At 36.4% G+C, this 17,687-nt stretch overlaps 1 protein-coding gene across 4 annotated transcripts in view; it reads right to left on the bottom strand.

Annotated features, from left to right (window-relative positions):
- The window catches only part of atrx (ATRX chromatin remodeler), an 82,054-nt gene that overhangs the window by 34,220 nt on the left and 30,147 nt on the right, over positions 1–17,687 (bottom strand). For all 4 annotated transcript variants that reach the window (XM_021480976.3, NM_200653.2, XM_073921190.1 and 1 more), the window contains 10 exon segments: positions 12,871–12,997; positions 10,749–10,848; positions 10,469–10,654; positions 9,411–9,552; positions 9,178–9,287; positions 8,938–9,084; positions 8,213–8,390; positions 7,935–8,072; positions 5,348–5,523; positions 4,127–4,244 (listed from right to left, as the gene is read on the bottom strand). In XM_021480976.3, coding sequence (XP_021336651.2) covers positions 4,127–4,244; positions 5,348–5,523; positions 7,935–8,072; positions 8,213–8,390; positions 8,938–9,084; positions 9,178–9,287; positions 9,411–9,552; positions 10,469–10,654; positions 10,749–10,848; positions 12,871–12,997 — 1,422 coding nt within the window.

Here is a 17,687-nt window from a genome sequence, read left to right as displayed (position 1 = left end):
TTTGTAAAACTAGCTGGATGTCCTAACTAGAAGTGTCTACTATGTACACTCCCGAACTGTATTATTAATTTGTTTCACCCAATTAACCAAAATCATCTTAAAATAGTCTTCAATTAGTGGTAAGCCGCCTTTCCACTGCACATGACATTTGGACATGACTGTTGGAATACGCCCCCCTTGTTGCAATCGCACAGAATTTTCAGTTCTGAGATGCACCATGGGAGAGAAGCTGATCTCGCAGTGACTGAAATAAAGGAGTGCAAAAGCAAGAGCCATTATTCTCTGTGCGTTCACTATGGTTGAATGAATGAATGAATGAATACTTGAAACTCATAGACCGCTTAAAATATTGGAGGGAATGTGGAGACAACATAAATTATATTTTATTGCTTTATTACTTACATTTATGAATAGAAATGTTTTAATATAAACTTTCTAAATATAGAATTTCTCATTTCGAGCACACAGACCTGCTTTGACAACTCTGGAATACATTACATCCGATCGGCCGGCCGCATACGATCTAGTCGCAGGAGTTAAAATATTTCAATGGATCCGCAGCTCAATTTGGATTCGAATTTTCCACAAACGGAGCTGATCGGAAGTCTACGCAGCTCCCGGACTAGTCTCCAATGGAAATGAAGGACTTCCAGTCTATCTCTTGTTGTGTGCAGTCGAATGTAGGTTTTATTATTACTCTGATACTTCAAGCTATTTTTAGCTCTTCATTCTTTCTCAGTTAATAAGCTAGTGCTTAGCCCATTAATTGCTGCTCACGGCTAAATGTAAAAGTGATCCGTGTAATGAGGAGGCAGAGCAGGAATCAGCCTCTCTGCAATTAGCAGGTACGTTCATGGGTACATTTCTTTGTTTGAGAGCGTGTCAACTGTATATGTGCGTGTTTGGATGAAATAAAAGATAGGGTTGTGTTAAAAATAGAAATACTTTGACATTTATATTTGGCATTTGGTTCTTTTGCTCTTGTATGTGAGATCAACAACCAATCAGAATCAAGCAATACTCTGCTATAAGCCATTATAACAAACTCAGGTCAAGAGCTGGCCAATCTCCACTTCTTGTTCATCTGACATCTATTCATATACATGTGTCAGACAGGAAACATAAGACCATGGAAAGTACAACCCATGGCATGACCTCCTATTGATTTAAATAACAAGATTTTAGCCCTGTAGTAAAGTGGGGTATTTTATTAATATATATTTTCCCATTTTGGATGGATTATATGTTGAAAAAAAAAAGTGTCCCAAGTGTGTTGGGGGTTTGTGTTTTAAAGCCTTGTCTGTTATTGGCCAGTTTAAATCAGCCAATTCATAGCATTTCTGACATACTGCCCAATTTGAAATACTAAAAACAGTCCTCTCACATTCTAATGTCAGCCGGAAACAGGCTAGGCTATAATCGTTGCTGTATGCATTGTTGAAGAGCATACCTTAAAAAAATACAACACACAGCAGCTTTTACACAGTATATTGTGCAAAACACTGAATGTGAGCTCACCTAAATGCAGCATGAAATTGGATCAGGGTTTGGGCAAGCAGGCCACCAGGACAAAAGCGCAGGCATTAAGGGAAAGACAGTGTCTGGTTGGTGGTCTCTGGGGGTCTGCACCCCTTAGTCACAACAGTAGTGCAGTAGCATAGCTGTGGCTCAAAGAAAAGCCGGCCTAATGAGCCTCTGGCTTGAAAATTCTCCCAAAGCTCTTCATTAGATAAGGACGTGGGAATTTGTTCAGATAGCCTTGCGGCCTGGAGCCAGCTGCTGTTCTTCTTATCCCAGCTGCAAAACTGCTTCAGAACAATCGCCATCTGAGCTGTAACACCACTAAACCACTTAATTGAAAAAGGGGCTGGGGAAAAGCTGTTTTCACCTCACATTAAAGACTAGGGATGCACAGAAATCGGACTGCAACAAAAAATCTATTAAATCGATTACCAAAAGTGTTGGCAACGAATTTCATAATTGATTTGTTGTGTGTGAGGACGTTTGATTAAAAAAAAAAAAAAAAAAAAAACTTTAGTTCAGTGCGAAGCGAAGTGAACACGGTCTCTCTTGCGGACTGATACCGAGTTCGGCGCCTCATAGACAGGGATAAGGTTGAGCAGGGTAAAATTATTAAAATGATCAAGTCGAACATGCGGTGCAATTTTACCAGTGTTTCCACGTCAGCACAGTAGTGCTATAGCAAACAGCAGGAACAGGTGTGCTACACAGAAATGACCTATAAGTGGGTTATTTGACCAGACTTTGTTCTTCTGGCAAGCATGTTGGGTGTATACGGAGACAGTCAAAATTATAAGCCCTCCTTTGAACTGTTAATTCTTTAAACACATATTTCTCTACTGCTGAAGATTTTTTTAACAACAATTTGAATAACTAATTTCTAATAACTACTGTTTTTTTGTCTTAGCCATTGTGACAGTGCATAATTTTTTTCTATTATTTTGCAAACAACTGATATTCAGCTTAAAATGCAATTTAAAGACTTACCTAGGTTATGTTAACTAGGCAAATTGTGGTAATTAGACAAGTTATTGAATAACAGTGGTTTTATCTGTCAATGAATTTTTTATTTTTTTTTCAGTGCTTCCCACAAGTTTGAAATATACTTCCTGTAGTGTCCGGATTGAAACATACCTTATACCCACAGCACATAAATAGTTAACTATATGCGACAAAAAGAACATAATTCGATTTTTTTATTAGTATAGGTTTTAAACTTTTACACAAAAAGAACATAATTCGATTTTTTTATTAGTATAGGTTTTAAACTTTTACACAAAAAGAACATAATTTGATTTTTTTTATTAGTATAGGTTTTAAACTTTTACACAAAAATAACATAATTCGATTTTTTTTATTAGTATAGGTTTTAAACTTTTACACTAAATCTGCTTCTCTCTATCTCTCATTCAAGTTCAGGCTGCTTTATTGGCATGACATTTTGTACAGTATTGCCAAAGCATTTTAGATGTATAAAATAGGTAATATATTGACATCAAATTAATAATGACAAATGACAAAAAATAAAAATAAAAAAAATAGACAATATCTCTAAAACATTATAATTATAAGAACAAAATGTGTAGATTATTTAGATAAGGCGAATGAGTTGTTTAGCCATTTCTAATGGTGTACACATATTCTGCAGCTAATTTAGATTTCTTAAGTTTTGACGCAAGTTATTTAATGTCTCTCTCTCTCTCTCTCTCTCTCTCTCTCTCTCTCTCTCTCTCTCTCTCTCTCGCGGGTGTGTGCATAAAATTAACGACAGCTTTGAAAACGAAAGCAAAATTAAATCCCGGACATTTTAGTAGATTTAGAAACCCTGGCCGGACACAAAAAGGTGCTGGTCTGAGCGTCAGCAGATATATATATATATATTACAGGGAATGCTCTTAAGACTTTCTTGGTCTATTAAACATCACTTAGGAAATATTTGAAAAAGAATCTAAATTTCACAGGAAGGCTAATAATTTGGACTTCATCTGGAAGTATTATAAGTTAATGAACGGAATATGCATTGAGTGAAATATTAAGCTTTTTTTTCTTTGACCCTGGCATGTGTGGACCACTGCTCTTCTGTTTTGGTCGACTCAGCAACAAACTGGCCTTTGTTTGGTGCAATGAAATGAATGAGTTAGTTAATAGTGCAGTGCTTTCCATGTCCGGTATTTAAGCAGCTTCACTCCGTGCAGTGGCTATGGCTGGAGGGAAAATGAAACCAGTGCACTGTACAGAACATCATAACCTTTTTTCAGCTCTTAATTTTGGCTGTTTTTCTGTTTTGTCCAAAAAACTAAATTGCTATTTTTGCCTGATAATTTTCAGTGGTCAGAAACTCAATGAATGAGTTTTTAAAATAAAATACTTTATGTTGAAATATACATTTCGCAATTATATTTATGATAGCAATTATTTGTCTCCCATACATTTCCCATTGCTTAAGCAATGCCAAGACAACAATAGAATAATAATAATATTAATAATAATAATAATAATTTAATGTTGGGGAACAATTTTTTTATAAATTCAAAGTATTGTAAATGGCGGAACCGATTATTTTTTTACAACAAAGATGTGGACTAAACAGGGAATAAAATCTTACCTGTGAAGTGGTCCAGATAGTATCGATAAAGCTTGCACTGGATGGGCGATAACCTCACCGCTAACACATACTCATGTTTTGGTGGCAGGAATTTAGTAAGGGCAGTGTAATCTCTTCTCTGTGGATGACAAAAAATTATTTTATTCAGCAGATATTTCACTTATAATTTTAATTCAGTTATGAGTGTTATTAGTCGGGCTGGTAAGGTTCACCAAATCTTCAGTTCGGTTTCTATTACAGTTCAATAGTCACAGATTTTGATTGATTTGATATAAGTACATTGTAAAGAAACAAATTCCCCTATTGCAACACCAAATACCATACATCAGTCTTACAAGTTATTATTTACAGCATTTATTAAAAGTTATTCTCAAGAATAACAAAAAACTGAGATTAGGCAGTTTGATCTTACCCTTATTTTAATAAATTAAATCTCAGAGATTTTGATAGAGCAAGAGGGGAAGTGGTCATTTGAACTTGCTTTTCAGTTATTAGTAAAATGTTTAAAACAGTTAAATTAAGAAAATGACAACAAAATTATTTACTGTCAAATATAAAAAATAAGCTACAAATCTTTTGCTACAAAAAGAGGCAGAGCTCTTGTTAAAGCATGGAGCTCCAGCCCAGGGCTCCAGTTTCATTCTTGAGTGTACTCACACTAGGCTATTCGAACTGTGCTCGGGCACGATAGATCCCCATTACCCGGTTTGTTTGACAAGTGTGAGTGCTCCGTGCCAGTTGGCCGGCCATGGCCCGGTGTGCCAGAGTGTGGTTCGGTTGGGCTCGGGCAAGGTATGCGTTTAATGTGAGTGCAAAGCGTGCTACAAAACTGTTTCAAGGCAGCCATGCCTCATGTGAGTACACCCTCATATATGACTAAACTGGTTCCACTAACTTTATCAGTTGGTTGAAGAAAATAACCAACTAGTTAATGTTGAGAATTTGGCCCTAAAGTGTTTAACAAATTCACAACAATTCACATTTATCATTTAATTTATTAAAAATGAAAAAACAAGACAAACTAATTTCAAAACGACTAAGACTCCATTTAAAAGCAAAATGGAAAATAAACAAACACAAACAAAAAAGCCGATTCAAATTTGTTTTTTAAACTGCAATAGCATGTTAATGATGATAACTTAGCACAGTAAATGTAAAATCATATGATCTGACAGGTAATATTAAAGTCATGCTTTTGATGGCTGTAGTCCTTTGGCTTACTTGGACACATCCAGCAAGCATCTCGTAGAGAATGTGCGCACGTTTCTTCATGACACGGACATCAACGAGCGTGGAGTCAGCACACTGGCCATTCTGGATGGGGTTGATGAAGCGGTTTCTGAACTCTTTCACTGATCCCAGCAAGTTCTCCTTGATGAAGTTTACCATACAGTGATCTGTGGGCAGTAAATGATATTTACATCATTATTTACACTTTGTATAAAGGCTAGCAAGAAACTGACCTTTCGCAAACCAGCACCACTTCATGTTTAACAAGCTTTCAGTTTCAGCCTGGCGCTCCCCTATCAATTCGTGCACTCCCAACGAAATAGTGAATCGTTTCAGGAAAAACAGACAGAAGAAGACATAAAGGTCTGCAATATGCATATGAGGGAGATATAAATATATGTAGAGGGATAGAGAAGCTAGAAAACAAAACAAACTGAAGCTATAGCCAACAAGTGCAGTGATCAACAAGTACGGATCATTTAAACATTTAAAATGTTACACATTGTTACCCTGACATATTTTATAAACGTAGGCAAACTATAGTACATTAAACAACACACAATAAAGCAAATACGAAAGTAAAGGAGAAAGTAAAGATTAATTCATTGTTTATCTGGGTCTCCAGGACATGCAGCTAAAATAACTCATTTTCAGAGTCCTCACGTAGTTCACTGGTTATTTTAGCCATGTGACCAAAATCTAAACTCAATTAAATGTAACAATCTTAAAAGTTACTTAAAAAATACTCATGCAAATAATATATTGTAAATTTTATATTTTAGCTGAAGACAAAATTTTTCGCCCTCCGATTATTTCGATAATAAAGCTATATATTTTTTTAAATTGTCTACAGAAAAAACATCTTTGTACAATAACTTGCCTAATTACCCTAACCTGCCTAGTTAACCTAATTAGGCCTTTAAATGTCACTTTAAGCTGTATAGAAGTGTCTTGAAAAATATCTAGTAATCATGGCAAAGATAAAATAAATCAGTTATTAAAACTATTACGTTTAGAAATGTGTTGAAAGAAATCTTCTCTGTTAAACAGACATTGGGAAAAAAAAAAATAACAAGGGGGCTAATAATTCAGGGGGGCTAATAATTCTGACCTCAAACAGTGGTTTCTTTAGTTGCCCCATAGTTGCCATTAGTAAGGTTTAAATCAGGCTAATTTTGACTCTTACCACTATGAGTTTTTTCAGGTCGGAACTGTAAATTCATGTATATGTAGTGATGTCGGTTCGATGTACAGCGTGCATCACATTATCAATCTATTCTTGCTGACATCTTGGAGTAAAAGTAGGCTGAATTTGAGGCAGCGGGTGACCTGGCCCGATAAACTCACTGCACAGACAGCGTGACTATCCGTCTCAAAACCGCAGATGGCCATGGCGTGACCGCAGTGTAAACTCGCATGTCTTCCTGGACTTCAGCCATCATTCCAAACGAAATCGCACACTCTAACCGAAAGTGGGAGACGTGTCTCTATACCAACCTCTCTTTACATAACATCTTTAATGCGGCGCCTTGCGATATTTACCAACAAGTCATATAAATCATATTTATTATCATTTGACAGTTACGGAGGAACGCCGCCAAATGTAGTGAAGAAAGAGTGATAATTTCTCTCAAATAATTTACTTAAGTTAGAGTAAAAGTACACATCTTTAAATGTGCTTAAAAACTACACGTTATCCAACTCATTCATTCATTCATTCATTTTCTTGTCGGCTTAGTCCCTTTATTAATCCAGGGTCGCCACAGCGGAATGAACCGCCAACTTATCCAGCAAGTTTTTACTTCCAGCCGCAACCCATCTCTGGGAAACATCCACACACACATTCACATACACACACTCATACACTACGGACAATTTAGCCAACCCAATTCACCTGAACCATGTCTTTGGACTGTGGGGGAAACCGGAGCACCCGGAGGAAACCCACGCAAAGGCAGGGAGAACATGCAAACTCCACACAGAAACGCCAACTGAGCCGAGGTTCGAACCAGCGACCTTCTTGCTGTGAGGCGACAGCACTACCTACTGCGCCACTGCCTCGCCCCACGTTATCCAACTACTCAAGTAAATGTAACAAAGTAAATGTATTTCGTTACTACCCACCTCAGGTGACAAGTCACTTCTACATAAATTAAAGTTAAGTGGGCTGGTCTGGTCCAATAACAGAAAAGATTAAATCATCAGTCTTGAATGCTAGTGTTTTTAGTCATCTGTTAAGCAATGATAGAACCACAAACATCTCCATTACATGCAATTCTCTTCGAGAAAGTGAAATTGTATATTTCACAGTCATTCTCGGTAACTGATGTGTGCTTTGCAGATCCCATACGAGGACATTTTTACCATTTTTGATGTTATCTCCAATGTTACTCTACTACGAAGCCTGTCGGCCAAAATAGCAAAAGAGCTACAGGGGCACAGAATATCTCCGGTATGATTGCCCTGTCAATCAGACTGCCGGTGAAGGGTCAATTGTGTGTTAAAATTCATAGACTTCACTGAACTACAATTTTTTTTGTACTGTTACGCTCTAAGCACTAGCAATAACATCACTCACACTCGATCAGGTTGTTCTGCAGTGGAGTTCCTGTTAGCACCACTCGTCGACGAGTCTTGATAGAGTTCATGGCTTTGGAGACTGCAGACGCTTCATTCTTTAACACGTGACCTTCATCACAGATGACAAAATCTGGACCTGTGCATAAAGAAAAAAAAAGATTATTTACATCTGTGTGGTGCTGAATGATTAGCGGTTAAGGATTTTGAAAGGGGCAAACCCAATGAAAGCATTTTTAGGAGCAGATAGTGGAAACTATGCTAATGCACTAGCTTCACCTGGATCAACAAGAGTTTTCTGAAAGGTCTCTTTCAGCTTTTTGCTCTTGATGTTTCGTCCTTGCGTCAGGTTGCGGTACATCTCGTAGCCCATGATCATGACACCACCATCTTCCTGCCAGCGCTGTAAAGCATACGCTCTCTCTTGAGGTCTCTTCACTGTGGCCAACTCCGTCACCTGAAACCAAATACACCATCAGAATAAATGGCAACGGGACTCATGTTTTTTTTCTTCGTCCACACAAATACATTTTTGTTTAAAAATGCATATTTTTTTGTTTCGTATTTTCAGTCTCGCATTTCCTCAACACTGAGACAATGTTTAGAGGTATCTTTTTAAAATGCTGTCCAATGTGGATCATCAAATTAAAAACATTGCAGTATGGACTGTGAAAAACCATGACGTGTTTTAGTCATGTGACTAATTCATGGTGGATGTAAATAATAAAAATAAAAATAATAAAAAAATATATGAAAAAAAAAAAAAAAAAAAACAGGCGGACATATTTTTGACTTACAAATGACAATAAAACAGAGGCAAAACATCTTAGCATATTTAAAACATTTCAATTTTACTTCCACTTACTGAGGACCCCTTATAGCTAATCATAGTAATAGTAGAAAAAATACATTAAACAACATTATTCATGTGGAGCTTCAAAGGAAACATTATGATTATTAAAATTACGACAATGAGCAATTAAAAAATTGACAAAATTCCATACCTCTAAACTCTCCTCATCCTTAAGGCCTTCTTGCCATTTCTCAAACTCATTAAGCCAGTTGAGCACAGTGTTGAGTGGACACACTACCAGAGCAGTGGAGAAGTTCAGCTTCTCGCACAGCAGTACAGTGTGGAGAAGCGTCACCACCTGCAGGAGACCAAGAGAACAACATTCAAACACAGAACAATGGCAGTGGATTTACCTACTCAAAAATCATACTACAACAAAGCTTCTAATTACCTGGAGGGTTTTTCCCAGACCCATGCAATGGGCAAGAATGCAGCCAGACCCTGCAGACTTCTCCACCTTCCTCACTGACTCACAGCAACAGTCCCACATGAACTGCACACCTACAAATATGATAAAAACACAAATCTATCAATTGCCTTTTGAGTTTTTCATGTGTTCTTCATTTAGAAATGAGAACAGCTGTGATAAGCACAAAAAAAGAAGTGTGTCGAATGCAGACTTACCATCCACCTGATGTGGTTTGAGTTTGGTCACCATGTTCCTATGAACCTGCACTAGTGGTTCCTTGGTCTCCTCGTCCTCGTCAAGCACCAGCTTGGTGGTGATGGGACACGTGACCTGTGATGATTCCTTTACTTCAATAGTCTGAATCCAAAGAGAAGAAATTTTGTTTTTAGCACAAGATAAAAGCAATGAAAAGGCAGAACAGATTCACATCACTGAGCTAGGGCTGGGCAATATGACAAACATTTAATATCACAATACAAGTCAACTTATATCCTGATAACTACGTACAGTGCCTAGTTTATATACATTGACCACATGTAAAATACATTACTCATTTATATGTGATCCTATTTCTAACTTTATTTAAAACTTTAGGGCAAAAGTTTGGTTAATGTAATTATTTCAAATAAATATTATTAACATTTTTTAAAAAACGAATGATTACAGATCCAACATAAAAAGGAAAAATATTGCTAAATAGAATGAAAAATGTAAACAGTGTACTTTTAATGTTGCAACTTTTTCACAAACCATCTTGATGCATGACTGCACTCATAAATAAGAGCAGAACAATATATTGCTTGAGCATTTATATCGCATATCTGCAATAGGCTCATCAGATTAAGATAAAAGATAGAGATTTTGTTAAATATTAATTTTTTATTATTTAGAGTGGTGATTATATTATTTTACACTGCTATTTTACCTGATTGTTCAGGTTCTTTACATAAAGTTAGACTCCCTAGAAAACCATAAAGCATTGTTTACTTAATTAGTTTTGCTTGCAATTTATTATAATTTATGCAGATCCACTGGATAGAAAAATACTTGAAAATCCCAGTCGATCTAAATTAATGAAATATTTCCAAATAGAGCTATTCAAATCTACTGTTGATATTATATTCATTTTACAGCAAAACAAACTATCGCAATGTCAGATTTTTCCAATATCGTGAATCCCTAATATAAATTATATAAAAGTATTAACAAACACTGGTTCTCATTCGCTAAACATTTATTATATTAAGCACTAAATATTTTTGCATCTTTCTACCTCTCGCAGTTTTTCCCTCAAGCGCTCCCTTTCAGCAATGCGTTTCCTTCTGTCCTCTTCCTCTTTCAGGGCATCGCGGGTCTCTGTCCGCAGTTTGTCATCTTTAATGATCTTGCGAATCTTCTTGCGACCTTTGGGAGTTCCTTTATCATCCTCATCACCTTCTTCACCCTCCTCCTCTCCACTCTGTGGAACAGAAAAGCTAGACATGATTCACCTGAAAACATCAACAATTTCTTTACTTTTCTACAAGCTGATTTGTATCTCTTCTATACAGCACCTTGCCACTGGATGAGGATTCTTGAACCTTAATGCGGCGGCGTTTTTTCTTCTCTTTCTTGTAACTTCTTTCTTTGTCCTTTGCAGCTTTTTTGGATGACCTACAGTTTACAGTTATTAAAATAGTGATAAATTGTATTTCCTCGCTAGACAAGTAATAAGATTTGTTCATAGTAAAAGATGAATGAACCATAATCATATATAATCTATAATTTCTTACAAAAAAAAAAAGCAGACGTGGTAGTAAGAGGCAGAAGACATGTTTGGATTGATCTTGAAAAAATATGCATAAATATGATTTAAATCACTTCACACATGCATTATCATGTAACGCCTGCAATCCGTACATTCATTTAAACCAAGTTTCTGAAAAAGTGTACTGCCTTTATTTTTTGAGCAGCATATATTATATTCACAAAGGCAGCAGTCTCATCACACACTGAGAAATATTTTTACAATTAAATAAATAAACAAATAAATAAATAAATCTAAATTCTAAATCATATTTAAAATTAAAAAAATGATAATGCTTTTTCTTAAGTGATGGCAAAGCAGAATTTTCATCAGCCATTACTTCTTGCTGATCCAGTATTTCATTGTAAATGTTGAGTGTGGAATTTTTTCTAAAAGCTGTGATATCACAAACGTTTTAATGATAGTCTAAGAACGATTAAAAGAAATGTTTTTTATGGCTTTTGTTCAATTAAAATGCATTTAAATATTTTTAATTTTATTATCATTTATTGTTTTACAAAACAATTATGTTGCATAATTACTCATTCCGATTAAAACATTGAAATTTGGTGTGTGTGAGCAGTATATACACACACACACACACACACACACACACACACACACACACACACACACACACACACAAAATCATATATATGAGTGGTGTAACGGATCACAAATCTAACGGTTCGGATCACACTACATTTTTGAGAAACAGACAAATGTTATTAGCTTTTCATTTATACAAAAATATTTCTGCAAAAGACCATTGGTTTTAACAAACATAACTTAGAACCAGTAATTGTAATGAAAATAAAAATCAAGAAAATACCAGCTGAAAAAAGGAAAATATTCAGTATGAAAAATGATCTTTGCTACTGTTGCTGTTAATGCTAAATATGGAAATCTAACATCTTGTGCAACCTATCATGTTTATTTTCAACAAATGATTCAACAATTCACATATAAAACTTCATGTAGGCTAAACAAACAGTGACAGAAAACACCTTTAATTAATAACCTAAGAAAGCATTTTTTTGTTATATTGTTATATTTTACAGGAAGGCCAAAATGCTTTCATACACTTGATTTGAATGAGTGGGAGGCGATCTCTCTGTAATTGTTTTAAATGTTGGATTAACCTACAAGTTAAAAAAGTTGTTAATCTGCGGGTCACGTGTATTCCAAACTCTGGGTTGTGATCCTTTTCACATATACTGTTATTTCAAAAACTTAAAAGAACTAAGAGATTTTCATTACCCTGGACTAATTGTAATGAATGTAATTTTTCTTATTTATAAGAGAAAACTGTTGTATTTTTATCTCCTGACTACTGTCTGTGTGTAGTAACTGTGTGTGGTGGCAAATAAACTATTTAAAACTTTTTAGCAGCTAGAAGTACATGACAGCTGTTGATTAACCATTAGGAATTGATGCTGTACATGGTAAAAAAAAATTGCTCAGCAGAAATTCGGAATTTACTTCTGCAAACATAACTCGACTTTGTTGCATTTAGAATAGAAGTCATACTGGCTTTGAAAACTCCTAAGAAATTTATTCTGACCAGAAATTTCCAGAACACTGGCAGCGCATGCAAAAAAAAGTAGATCAGATAATCATTGAAGCATGAGATTAACCAAAAACAATAGGAATGACTCTAGGCTAAAAGTCTCAACATTAACTGACTGATTGCAAGAGATATGGGATGCATTCCTTCGTGATGCACTGCCAGGTCTGCACTGCAGAAATACTGATTTCCTCTTTGTCTAAACTGAATTTGGGTCAGGTGACCGAGTGTAACATTCCAGTGTGTGCTACCCTGCTGCCATGTAAAAGTGCTCTCTAGAATCTTGTCAGAGAGGTGAATAAAGAACAGCAGAACTCCTTACCGCGTTTTGCGTTTAGTGCTCTTCTCGTCATCTTCATCTTCACTCACAGCCTCACTGAGAGCCGAAGCATCACTGGAGTCTGAGCGCGAATGCTTAAAGTCGGAGTCTGCTGAATCATCGCTGTCCACTACACAAATATACAACAATAAAACCATCAAAACCATTTCCGACAAACAGTTTGACACCTTAAAATCCCTCAATATTAGAGATGCGCGGATGGGCTATTATTTCATCCGCAACCGCATGACAAAACTCATCATCCGTCCGCCATCCATCCGCAGTAACATTTTTGACCAATTTTTCAAACCGCACCCGCTCGCCATCTGCTGATTGGGCTCTTTATTTGAATGGCTTATTCCTTTTTATTATTAAATGAATGTTTCTTTATTGATCATTATAGAATAGAGAATGACTTTAATGTAGACATGCAGTTAATCCAAACGTGCAATTGAAGACGGTTTGAAGTGACGCTAAAGATACGAAGACGTGTCTTTTCACTTGATTCGATTCCTCGGTCCAAGAGTCTTTTCCTTGCGTCCTTCCCTCGTACCGCATTCCGGTGGGGTGGAAACACGGGAAAGAAAGCAAGGAAAGGAAACGAGGATGCACAAAAAAGAAATGAGAAGCACCCGAGCTCTCAGAATATCAGCAGTGAACCCCGTCTCCAATCGCCGCACAAGGACAAAAAATAAATAAATAAATTAAATAAATCGCACTGTATTATACAACTTTTTTTATTGTAGTCTAATAGAAAACGCATTGACACATCATTTCAACATGCTGCTATTTAGCCTACTACTAAATGCCTATTTCACTTTATTTTTTAGTAAATAGATAGAATAATAAGTCATTTACATTATAGCCTAATAATGTTTACATTTGTAGTTGTCCATAGCAACCCCAAAAACGTACCTGATTGCCTTGCACATCTAATTAATGGGCACAGTTTTTCGACTATTTTTTTATTTATTTATTTTTTATTTTTTGCTGTGGATGTTATTGAGCTTGTAGAAATCGGAAACAACACCAGTTCTGCGACAAGATGAACCTTTATTTATATCTCTATCAGACAATACTAGGGATGTAACGGTATCAGAATTTCACGGTACGGTAAAACCCCGGTATGAATGTCACGGTACGGTAATTATTGAATCATTTACAGGAAAAAACAAAACTTATGAAAATACTCCAAAAAAGTGCCAAAAGTGTCAATGACATACAAATTAGCCATCTATCTGTAAGCTTTGAAACAGGAACTTCAATTTTAATAGTAAAAAAATATTAAACCATGTAAAAAAAATTAAGTTTCAATTTAGTAGTGTTGAAAACTCATCACATTCAACATTTAATCACTCACTCACTTAGATAGAGATGGGTTTAAAGGAAAATTATCATATAAATATAATCTGGTAAAAGCTGGTATCTCTGGGTATTTACAATGTCCCCTGCAACAGAAAAAAACCCTCTCATTTGGGACTGAGGTTTCTGGGACAGAGAGATAGGACTTGGCCCAGGTTGACAGCAGTGGGTAACGTTGTGCATTGTCTTTCCCCCACTTGAGAGCACAAACCATGAGTGAGATAGAGATCTCATGTCTGCATCAATCTGAACAGTGTGCTGTGTTTCTGCAGTCCCCATGACTGATTATTAGTCCTATTCCCCAACTTGCAGGCACGTGCACACACAGGGCTCAACCTGTGCAGTGCACATGCCCTTTTTAGTCTTGGATAGAAAGTTCCCTTCCAAAATGATCAAAAGTGCCCCCGCGACGCGACATACCCTCCGTCCCCGCTTTACAGTACGCGCGCGACAACACAGCTGATAAGAACTCGCGCGACAACACCACTATTCAGTACGCGCGCGGCGACAACACCCAGGTCTTTTTCATCCCCGCTTCTAGCAGCACACTCCATTTCCGCATTACTGGATCTGTAGCGACAACAGACCGCAAGGGATGATGGCCAAGCCTGGGCTGATAGGAATTGTAGTTTCCGGTACCTCGCGTTCGCTTCATTCGCCTGAGCAAATTTTCTCAGAAGACCTATAGTTTTACCGAGTCATGCGACTACGGTAATATCGAAAAGAATTAATATTGTGGTATGACGGTATTTACAATACCGTTACATCCCTAGACAATACCTATTTTATATGCCAAAAGAAACAACAGGCAGTAAAAAAATATTAACATAAATATCTTAATGTAGGCATAGGCTATAGTCGCATGCTTTGGCAAACAGTTGAATTTTTTTTTAATAAAAACATCATATCGTGCCTAAGCCTTGTAGGCTCAGTCACCCCCACAATTAGAAATTAAATTAGAAAAATAGATATGAGCGAACATAAAGTCTGACCAGGCTAGGTGCATGTATGACAAGTGCCCCAATAACCCATGGATTTAGGATTATCCCCATTACCCTTAAACTTGAAGCATAACAGAATACTACGCCAGTTGCGACAAAGAAATTCTGGCAAAATAACCTTAGCCTCGGAACGTAAAAGCGAGGCCAACATGTCTAGAATAGAATAGGCTAAACCAATATGAACGTAAAATTATCAGCTGACCGAACTCAAAAGTTAATATTGAACATATGTGTAGCCTAAATAACATAGGCTAATTGGTTTAATATGCCTGACCTTAGGTCTAGTTAGATTTTTTCTTGGCACAATGCAGGAATAAAATAGCATTTTATTCCTGCTGCACTGAAGGAGCGCCCGCTCGCAGCACTTGTTCCTGAAATGCATAGAATTCTCTTGGAAAGGTGCTGTAGTCGTGGGAATGACTGGCCTTATTTCTCCCAAAAGGAAGTAGATTTTCCTCTGCTGATCCGTCTATACTGAAGTTTGTAGAGGAATACTTCTGTACTTCATTCAGAATTAGTGTATCCGATTCCTCCTCCCATTCTGTGAAGTCAGTCCTATGCTTTTTCGTTGGTGCGCCAGCTATGCCTATAAAAACAGTACAACCGCCCGCCACCCGCCCGAATTTAATTAAAATATTATTTTTTCGTAACGTCATCCGCCCGATCCGCGGTTTATCCGCGGAGTCCGCGGCTATAACCGCCAACCGCGCATCTCTACTCAATATCTATATAAAAACTGTGCGTTTCTGAAGTGTGCCTCACACAGGTGAGTGGGCTTGATAAACAACCTGTAAAAAAACTCTTTCTATGGGTTGTTTACACATGATGTCATTGATGACACATTAAATTTAGATGGAGTGCAGGAAGTGATTCTTCTCTTTATAGAATTGCTATCAGAACATCAAAATATTTCTGTTTTGTGTTGTTTATAATTGTTTAAATTGGCCAAAATAAGAAATGCAAAACAGTTTTTACAGACTTCTATTGACCTTATTCTAAAACGCGGAAGTGCGCCTGTTTTTGCGATTGTTTTAGAACTTCCGATTCAGTCGCCTATCGGAGAAATGACTAGGAATAATAGTTTGAAAACGTTCAGACTACTTGCTCTACAAACAAATGTTTGCATGATTATACAGACCAAGTAGAATAATATAATACGGAAATATCAGTTTGCAACATCAAACAGCGAAACGAGCAGTTTTTAATGAATGCAAGTGAATAAGACCAGAAGTCTCGAGCCAAAAAGATTCAAATGGCTGCACCTGCTCGTCGACGAAGAATAAGGTGAATAGACTCCAAAAGTATATGCTCATTAAGGGGGGAAAGAAAAAATATATAAGAAAATGTGGCATGTAATAAACATTTTTTCTATAAATCCATGTGCACAAGCTTTTTTAAAATGTGATAATTCCTTTGACAGCTCCAATAAAGATAAATACAGGCCTAGCTATGTGAAGATATATATTAATGTGGTGATATATACAGGCATGGGCTGGTAAAAGATTTTGTCGGTATGATAACCTTGGATATAAATATCCTGGTTTCCAGGTATTGTGATTACTGCTCTAAAACAAATTCTTTTTAAATGTCTGTGTAAAAAACAAAACCTTTTCTCCTTTGTGCACAATATATTTAATTTGGGAAACATTAAAAATATTTTGGAGCAGTAAACATGTCAGGCTAAATAATTTAATTGAATTATTGACTTCTGCTTTTTTCATTTGTTTTAAAAAACGCTGATTTCATTACAATTTAAAACGGCATCTTTGGAGATCTTTTCTGCTAGAGATACTGCTGTCCTAAAAAAACAACAAAAAAGTAAATAAAAAAATCTTACTCATACCTTAGGAACGGTATAGCAAAAAAACCTTTTTCCAAACCGTGGTATACCTTGAACACGGTTATCGCCCCAAGCCTAGTTATATATAATATTGTATATAAATCAGATACAAACACCATCACCTTTACGCAAAATCCAGGAGAGTATAAATAATGCACCCTGCCATGTAATTGCTGCAATGAAATCTCCATCTTGTTTTGCAATAATCCAAGTCTTTACTGGCGTTTCGGCAGAATATACAAGTGTAACATGACATTAAGATGCGGAGCAGTGGTGAATGTTTGTCGATGGAAAGTTCATCAACAGAGCAAATAATAAATGCAGACAAAACTAGACGGTTACTTTTGTGCAGCACTTTTTCCCCTAACAAAAACAAATAAATAGTAATGTAGACTATGCCTCCGCACTTTTGTATGCTCTATCTGTTATTTCGTGATGTCTGGAAGATATCCGCATAGGGGAAAACATATAGTAATTTACAATAAACATGTTTTTGAACCACATAGAAAAGTGTATAATGCGAACAACTCTTTGTTAATGAATGTTACAGAATACTGTAGCATAGTAAACTGACAAACTGTGATAAATACTGTAACGTTAGTAAAAACTGCAAGTGG

Source organism: Danio rerio, chromosome 14, assembly GCF_049306965.1.
Source record: "Danio rerio strain Tuebingen ecotype United States chromosome 14, GRCz12tu, whole genome shotgun sequence".
Taxonomy (NCBI): Eukaryota; Metazoa; Chordata; class Actinopteri; order Cypriniformes; family Danionidae; genus Danio; species Danio rerio.
The sequence above is the reverse complement of the archived record's forward strand: the minus strand, read 5'-3'. Positions and strand labels throughout refer to the sequence as shown.